Source organism: Brachyhypopomus gauderio, chromosome 10 (assembly GCF_052324685.1).
Source record: "Brachyhypopomus gauderio isolate BG-103 chromosome 10, BGAUD_0.2, whole genome shotgun sequence".
In the NCBI taxonomy this organism is placed as follows: domain Eukaryota; kingdom Metazoa; phylum Chordata; class Actinopteri; order Gymnotiformes; family Hypopomidae; genus Brachyhypopomus; species Brachyhypopomus gauderio.
Genome location: NC_135220.1, coordinates 9,811,132 through 9,820,280, shown reverse-complemented (window position 1 = coordinate 9,820,280; position 9,149 = coordinate 9,811,132). Strand labels below are relative to the sequence as shown.

At 38.7% G+C, this 9,149-nt stretch overlaps 2 protein-coding genes across 2 annotated transcripts; both read right to left on the bottom strand.

The window, feature by feature from the left end:
* Positions 1–253: 253 nt before the first annotated feature.
* Positions 254–3,702, bottom strand: LOC143526139 (trace amine-associated receptor 13c-like). Its single transcript, XM_077020791.1, has 2 exons — positions 3,676–3,702; positions 254–1,246 (listed from the first exon to the last, which is right to left on the bottom strand). The coding sequence occupies exons 1-2, from the start codon at positions 3,700–3,702 to the stop codon at positions 254–256; spliced, it is 1,020 nt and encodes a 339-aa protein (XP_076876906.1).
* Positions 3,703–6,844: 3,142 nt separating this feature from the next.
* On the bottom strand, positions 6,845–8,759 carry LOC143526265 (trace amine-associated receptor 13c-like). Its single transcript, XM_077020907.1, has 2 exons — positions 8,267–8,759; positions 6,845–7,344 (listed from the first exon to the last, which is right to left on the bottom strand). The coding sequence occupies exons 1-2, from the start codon at positions 8,757–8,759 to the stop codon at positions 6,845–6,847; spliced, it is 993 nt and encodes a 330-aa protein (XP_076877022.1).
* Between the last annotated feature and the right edge of the window lie 390 nt (positions 8,760–9,149).

The following is a 9,149-nucleotide window of genomic DNA, read 5'->3' as shown; positions in this document are numbered from 1 at the left end:
GGCGATAATTTTTATATCGCCCGATAAGAGTATCAAATTAACGTCTTATCAAGATTATCAAATAAAAAAAAAAAAAATATATATATATATATATATATATGTATATATTTATTCACAAATGCTTTTTTTAACCATTTAAAATGGAAAATTTTGTTAGAATAAATTCTCTTGGCAGAAGATCCTGCAGTATTCTAAAGGTAAAATGCTTGCAACAACATCCTTTTCTAAGCAATAACTTTTAAAATCAGATGTGTTACACAAATAAGTTAAACCTTGAAGATGATGACTGCAACATTCTACACGTTAGAATATATTTAACTGATGCTCTAAACCATGGATAAAATATAGCATATATTAGGGGATTCATAGAGGAATTTATATACGCTATCCAGCCAAACACATTCCATACCAGTGACAATGAGGATATATTTTCAACTAACAAGTTACTTACATAACTTGGTATCCAGCAAAAAAGATAAACACAAACAACAATTCCCAGAGTTTTTGCTGCTTTGGTTTCAGAACTGATTGAAACTTTGGTTCGTTGTGTGTTAGATGTAGTATTCAATACAGATCTCACAGCTATAGCTTGTTGTTTTGCAACATTAAAAATGAATGAATACAAGATCAATATAATAGAACAAGGGGTTACAAACATAACTATGAGGTCAACAATCATCCATTGGTATTTTATATACATTACACACTCTCCATGACATCTATTCATATTCTGAGATGGATGCAGATTGTCATTAAAGTATAAAAAGATGAAAGCATACAGTAGACAAAAAGTCCATTCAAACGTGATGAATATAGTGGTTTTACAAACTGTGAGTTTAGTTGAATAACTCAGAGGGTCATTAACAGCAATGTACCGATCAACTGCAATCAGCATCATGCTACAGAGAGAAGCTGCCAACGAGAAAAAGTTTATCAGTAAAACAGCAGCACATGCCATGTTGCCAAGATACCAGCAGGTATCTATCAGGCCCATTATATTCACAGGCATAAGAATCAGTCCCACGAGAAGATCAGCTACAGCCAGAGAGAGGATGAGCAGGTTGGTTGGAGTGTGGAGCTGCTTGAAGTGAGAGATGGAGATGATCACCAGCAGGTTCAAAAACACAGTACACACAGAGATAAATGACAGTAGAGTGAATAAGAATATATTCCCAGTTCCTGTTCTGACCTCCTTTCTGCATGATGAGTTGTCCTCAGGAAAGCAGTACTGAATTGTCATGATGTGCTGATATGCTGTGAAGCTCATCTAAGAGGCAGGTCTGTTAAATGAAGCTCACTGTTCTTTGCTGGGCCTTTGCAGTGTATTTTTATAGCACAGTATAAATCCTCCCACTAACATCTGAGTGGTTGGTTAGTCTGAATCATCACTCACCTGATATTCAACATTTACATTATGGTCACCTGAGAACAAATGTCTAATTATGGTGGTGACAGACAGCTATTTGGCAGATACAGAATTTCTGGTGTGGTTCTTTCTTTTTGTAGATACAGTCCCCTTGTCTTTGTGAGTCCACTTTTTGTCATTTGTCGTATGTCAGCCGTAAGCCCAGAGCTACGCTACTTCGTGTCTTTATTAAAAGTATGTGTATATGATCACTCGTTTCTGAAGAGATGGCCAGCAGGCAGACAATGTGAAAAGTTTTACAAGATTGTGTCATCTTGTAATATCATCCATGGAAAACAATTTATGAAATTTATGAAAAAGAAAAATGCTTCATAAAAAACAACAACTTTATTTTAACATCAAATCAAAGTTTGTCACATGTACAGTCATTGTGGCTTGGTCTGGCACTGCTTGTGAATGATTGTTTGCAGATCAGGAAATGTACCACCCTCTAAAAAGATAGTCTATCCTGATTGGTACTATTCCCAAACCAGGCTGTGATGTCACCCGTGAGGATGCTCCCAGTGGTGCAGGTGTAGAAGTTCTGCTGCACCTTGGAGAACAGTTTGAAGTCTCTTAGACTTCTGAGGTACTAAATACACTGCCATGTCTATAGGATTTGCGAGATGTGAACTCCAAATTACATGACACTCTCTAGGCCTTCTACAGTGGCTCCAGGAGATTATTGTCCTCGTACCAGTTGTCCAGGTGTTTAATCTCCTCCAGATGGGCCCTCTCGTCATTCTCAGAGATCAGGCCCATGATGACGGTGTCACCAGCAAACTTAATAGTGGTAGTGGTAATAATAGAGCTGGAAATGGCTACACAGATGTATGTGTACAGTGGGTAAAGCATGAGGCTCAGGACACAAGCAGAGAGACTCCAGAGATGTTGGTGAATATTGGAGCTAGCTGGTCTGCACAGGCTTAGAGGACTCTGCTACAGATTCCATCTGGTCCGATCACTTTCCTGGTATTGATCCTCTTAAAGACTTTCCTCAAGTCTCCCTCCATGATGGTGGAAGCGTGCTGTCCTCTGGTGATCTCTGTACAGGCTTCGTCATCTGTGCCAATAGCACTGTTAGCACTACCAGTTGCAGCCTCAAAGCGAGCAAAGAAGGTGTTGAATTCATTCACTAGAGACTCTTCTGCGCTCATCAGTCTGGAGGATGTGCTCTTGTAGTCTGAAGCCCCCCGCACACAGCGAGCAACTAGCTAAGCAAACGGGCTAGTTGCTCGCCGTGTGCGGACGCTTGAGACAAAATTTTCTGCCTCTTGTGCCTGTGAGACATTTATCCAACGTGTTTGATATTTTCTGGCACGCGTGCCCAAAATCTCACCATGTGCGCTCGCCTGAGCAATTTGCCTCAGCAACATTTTGAGGTTGGTGTCCACGAGCCAACATTTCGTGAAAACTCAACGGTTTGAACGGTTGCATAGTGCCAGTTCTATGGTTGACTCGCGGCGTGTGAGGGTGCAAGACCCCGTGCTGTGGAGGAGAACGTACGGAGAAGGAGATTTTCACCTAGAGAAATTTGAAATATAATATATCGATGTGATAAAAGGATAGAAGAAACACCAGAGCATCTTCCAAGAACAAAACCAAGAGTTTATTTTTAACTGCAGCCGAAACTGAGCGGAACTTCAGCAGCGCACCGGTAAGGCAGAGCAACGGCTCTGCGTTTCTAAGGGCAACAGAGTAGCAGCGACCGGACAGTTGTTAGCACCTGTTATGTGCATGGAGTGCACGTTGTGTTTTCTGTCTACATCCATAGGTGGACTCGTTGCTGCTGTTAATCGCCCTCTGGCCGTGGACAATCTACATTGGCAAGTTCCACCAATCCGGTTACAGAAAGGCTTCATCGGCTAACCAATGGGACGCTGTGGATGGCGGGCATTCTGGCATAAATTATGGCTGCAAGGACGGATGACAGAGACACCTGAATGCTGTTTTACAGTGATGTTGTGTGGCTGATATTATGTGGCTGAGTGGTGTGTTGTGCAGAAAACCAGTATGGTTCTAGATGTATGTTTCATGTGGTGTATGTAGGGGGTTATCAGGTTTCCTGAATAGCCCAGAGCGTGTACTGTGCTCAGTGTTCATGTGGGAGGCTGCGGTGGGGTAGGTTAGTTTCTTTCTCTTGTTTGTAGTATTGTTTTGTATAGGTGTTAGGAAAGGAGGCGGGCGTCACTTTTGTATGTTTGTTAGGTTAGGGGTTTGTTAGGTAGGGGAAAGTTTTTTATTTTTTATTTCTTTCATTGCTTTGAAGCCGCCTGTGACCCACCGTAGTCAGACATGTGTATGTGGTATGTGTACGGTAAATGGGCATTGCCATTTCAGCCCGTTTTGAGATGTTACGACTTTTGTCTAAACTTTTGTCTATGTACATCTGTTTTGTGTGTTGGCTCTCTGGACCAGTAAAATATCCAGTAGCTATCAGTTTGACTCCGTGCCGTGTATTTATCTTATTCCACCCTACACCCAGTGACAACCCTGTGCACCCGTAGAGAGGGGGACGTAACACAAGCGCTAACACAACAAAACAACAAAATAACGGTGCCGATACATAAAACTGACAACAGACAGACAGACGGTTAGGGACAACATCACCCAAAAATGAAAAAAACGGCCATTCGTTAAGTAGAACTTGCTTCCCTACCTACCAAACCATTGAGACTGTGTCTGTTAACCATGGCAGGTATAGGAATAACAGGGTGATATGTTTTAAAAATTTAATTAAAATTTAATTAAACAATCAACATGAAGTGAGCAGCAATATTAAGCTAAGGCTAGGACTTCTAAACATTAGATTGCTTGCATCAAAAGCTGTGATAGTAAACGAAATAATCTCAGATAACAGACTAAATGCACTCTGTTTAACAGAGACATGGGCTAGAGTAAACGAATATGTAAGTTTTAATGAAGCAACTCCTCCTGGATACAGTTATGTTCATCAGCCCCGTATCACAGGGCGTGGAGGTGGAGTAGCCACAATATATGACACAGATATAGGTTTTACTGTAAAACCAACCACCTCTATTAACTCATTCAAAGCTTTGATAGGTGAAATAGGCAATAATCTCATAGGCAATAAAACAAAGCTTAAACTAGTGACCATCTATCGACCACCGGGTCCTTACTCAGAATTTCTTAAAGATTGTGACTGTGTCAGAGTTCCGTACGAATTTTGGAAGGTTGTTCCAAAGCTGGGGGGGCCTTATAAGAAAAGGTTACCTTATTAATTTGTGGAACTAATAAAAGACCAGCACCCTGTGATCTTAGTTGACGTGGGGGTTCATAGTAGGAAATAAGTTCCTAGAGGTATTCAGGAGCAAGCCCGTGCAGTGCTTTATATGTTAATAATAGAATTTTTAAATCAATACGGAACTGGGAGCCAATGCAGGGCTGATAGGACTGGTCTAATATGCTGAAATTTTTTAGTTCTGGTCAGAACTCTGGCTGCGGCATTTTGAACTATTTGAAGTTTATTTAGATTCCTATTTGAACATCCTGACAGTAGTGCATTGCAGTAGTCTAATCTAGAGCTAACAAAGGCGTGCACCAATTTTTCTGCATCATCCTGTGATAATGCATTTCTTAATTTGGCAATGTTGCGGAGATGTAGAAAAGCTATCCTAGTAGTATTATCTATGTATTTATCAAATGATAGGTCGGAGTCGAGTATAATGCCTAGGTTTTTGGCTACTGTGCCAGGTGTAATGGGATAGTCTGCAAGATTAAGCATTAGATCTGGGATTTTTTGTCTTGCGGCCTTAGGGCCCACAAGGAGAACTTCTGTTTTGTCCTCATTTAGTTGGAGGAAGTTTAGAGACATCCAGCATTTAATATCTCTTACACAGGCCTCAATTTTTCCTAAACTGAGTTTGTCGTCAGGTTTGGCTGATATGTAAAGTTGAGTGTCATCTGCATAGCAGTGAAAATTGACACCATGTTTGTTTATAACTGTGCCCAATGGTAGCATATATAATGTAAATAATAGTGGTCCTAAGATGGAGCCTTGCGGGACCCCATATTTAACTATTGTATGTTTGGATGGAATATTTGTTCATTTGTTACTTTGACTTATGCTGTTTCAGTACTGTGATGGGGCCTAAAGCCAGATTGGAACTTTTCAAATATGTGATTTCTGTGCAGATATAGGCATAATTGCTGGGCAACAACTTTTTCTATGATCTTAGATATAAATGATGTGTTCGAAATGGGTCTATAATTAGATAGGACAGTCGGATCAAGATTTGGTTTCTTGATCAGAGGTTTAATAACTGCTAATTTACATGATTTGGGCACGTGACCTATTGTAATGGATGAGTTAACTATAGTTAGAAGAGGTTCAGCTGGTAATACCTCTTTTAATAACTTTGAGGGAACCGAGTCTAGTGTGCAGGTGGTACAATTTAAGGAAGAAATTATTTTCTCTAATTCTGATCGTGGGAGTGGATGAAAAGTTTTTCTCCTGGTATATAATTTAAATCAATATCAATCAAACCAGATGACATATCAGTTGTATTGCTAATAAAAGTTTTTATATTTTGTCTAATATTCTCAATTTTATTATCAAAGAAATCTATAAATACATTACTAGTGAGGTTTACTGGAATCTGAGGTTCTGCGCCTGCTTGATTTTTTTATAAGTTTAGAAATAGTATTAAAAAGAAATCTAGGATTGTTTTTATTTTTCTCTATCAGTGAGGCTAAAAAGCCTGCCGCCATACCCAATACCACAAACTGAAAGCACAAAATGGCGTGAGTGCGTCGATGACATATTCTAAGGTTTCATTCCATATATTCAGACTTCATTCCATATTCTCAGGTTTCATTCCATATATTCAGACTTAGCAGTCATTCTATAATTATTTCCCGAACTGCTTGCCATTTATATATATATATATATATATATATATATATATATATATATATATATATATATATATTGTCTACAGTGGCAAATATTTAGAGCCTGACTTCACCTTACAAACTTACAATCAAGATCAGGGGCCATATATGCCATATATATAATTAAAACTTTCAGAACAAAATGGATTCTACAGTCAAATGCAGTATTTTGTGTGACGTCCCTTGGCAAAATACATGTCTTGAATTTTGGGAAATTTTGCAAGTGTAAATCTTCTGTAAGGTGAAGTCAGGCTAAATATTTGCCACTGTAGACAATTGAAGCTGTTCTTTCAGACTTTTTTAATACTTCCAATATCCTGTATTTTTTGACTGTATAAAGATATTGAGCAAAAATTATATGGTCATTATATATTTCTATCTATTGATGGCCTAAGACTTTTGCACAGTACAGGACAATAGATGTATTCACAAAATCTTCCTTTGATTTATTTTAGTCTAAATTTTAAAGTAATCTTACAATAAATCTCCTGACAAAAGGGCTGTTCTTTTTTCTAAGCAATATTGTCAGAAATGATCTTGAAACAAATTAATCCTTGCAGATGAGGACTGCAATGTCCTACAAGTTAGAATATACTTTGCTGATGCTCTAAACCATGGATAAAATATAGCATATATTATGGGGTTCATAGAAGAATTCATGTATGCTAACCAGCCAAACACAGTCCACACCAGTGACAATGAGGAAATACTTTCACCTGACAATGAACTGATATAATATGGTATCCAGCAAAGAAGATAAACACAAACTACAATTCCCAGAGTTCTTGCTGCTTTGGTTTCAGAACTGTTTGAAATGTTGGGTCCTTGTTGGTTTGAGGTTTTCAACACAGATCTGACAGCTTTAGACTGATATCTGGCCACATGAAAAATAAATGAATATAAGATCAATATAATAGAACAAGGAATTACAAACGTAACTATAAGGTCAACAGTCATCCATGGATATTTTACATACATTACACACTCTCCATGACATCTAATCATAATCGGAGATGCAATCAGATCATCATTCAGGGTTCATACACTTTTTTGACAATCAATTTCCATGACTTTTCCATGACTTTTCCATGACTTTGAGGCAAATTTTAATGACTATACATTCTCTAAACATATGGGTAGACATGAAAAATAAGAAAAAATCCAGGCCAAAATTCCACAGTATATCATAAATTAATTACAAGCCACGTGATTTAATTGAAAAATAAACATTTACCGTATTTTCAATATCAATATAAACCGGAGTTACGACCTACTTTTTTTTTTATTTCGCGCATGCACGGAGGAGCAGTGGCAGCACAGTGGAGTGTTGTGGAGTGTTGTGTACGATAAGCTGAGGCAGCACAGGCTCCACTGCAGCCCATCTCGGCAACACGATCGCTCTTTCTTGCGTTGTACGCACGAGGACATCGTTAGTTTTTTTTCTATAGCCTACTGTGTTTACGATCAAAACGTATCTAAATCTAGGGTCGCGCTTAACGACGAAAACTGCTTTATGACGGACTTTTCAGTTTCTAACCCCATCGTTAACCGTGCACATTTTGCACGCCCCGTGTCCTTGTCTTTCACAAGCCATAGCTTGTATTTGTCCAACTGAAGCAGTCATTGTTTAATCGGCATTTACCAGCATTACGCTGATTTACATCAAAGTACAATCTACAGCTCCGCTTGGAGTCCGACACTAACGCAGTGAACTAATGTGTGAAGTTACGTTAGCGGTCCGCACAATGAAAAAAAATGGCTATATTATATTTATAAATTTTTTCTTCCGGTTATCAGAACAACATACATTTATTGTGTCAAGCAAATTTCCATGACTTTTCCAAAACATTTGAGTATTTTTTATTTTTCCAAAACTTATCCAGGCCTGGAAATTGCTATTTTCAAATTCCATAACTTTTCCAGGTTTTTCATGACCGTACGAACCCTGATCATTAAAATATAAAAAGATGAAGACATACAACAGACAAAAAGACCATCCAAATATAATGAATCCAGAGGTTTTACAAACTGTGATTTTGACTGAATAACTCAGAGGGTCATTAACTGCAATGTACCGATCAATTGCAATCAGCATCATGCTACAGAGAGAAGCTGCCAATGAGAAACAATTTATAACTAAAACAACAGCACACACCATTTTACCAAGATACCAGCAGTTATCTATCAGTCCCATTATATTCACAGGCATAAGAATCAATCCCACGAGAAGATCAGCTACAGCCAGAGAGAGGATGAGCAGGTTGGTTGGAGTGTGGAGCTTCTTGAAGTGAGAGATGGAGATGATCACCAGCAGGTTCAAAAACACAGTACACACAGAGATACATGATAGGAGAATGAATAAAAATATATTCCCAGTTCCTGTTCTGACCTCCTTTACGCATGACGAGTTGCTGTCAGGAAAGCAGAACTGAACTGTCATTTTGTGCTGATAGGCTGTGATCTTAAGATTCAGGTCTGTTAAATGAAGCATACCATTCTGTTCTGTACCTTTGCAGTGTATTTTATAACACCTTATAGATTCTCCCACTAACATCTAAGTGGCTAGTTAGTCTGTATCATCACTCACCTGATATTAACATAACTTACATCATACATTAGTGGCCACCTGGGGACCAATGTCTAATTATGGTGGTCACAGATGGCACACCAGCAGCAGTAGTCAGTTGGTCTCATTCCAGTGTGGCAGTTATTTTTGCTAAACTGCTGGATATTCACTGCATTGCAGTTATTTACAATGACACATTAACTACTGCCATCTGGCAGGAGATACAGGGCTTTTAAAACCAGGACAACCCGCCTCAAAAACAGC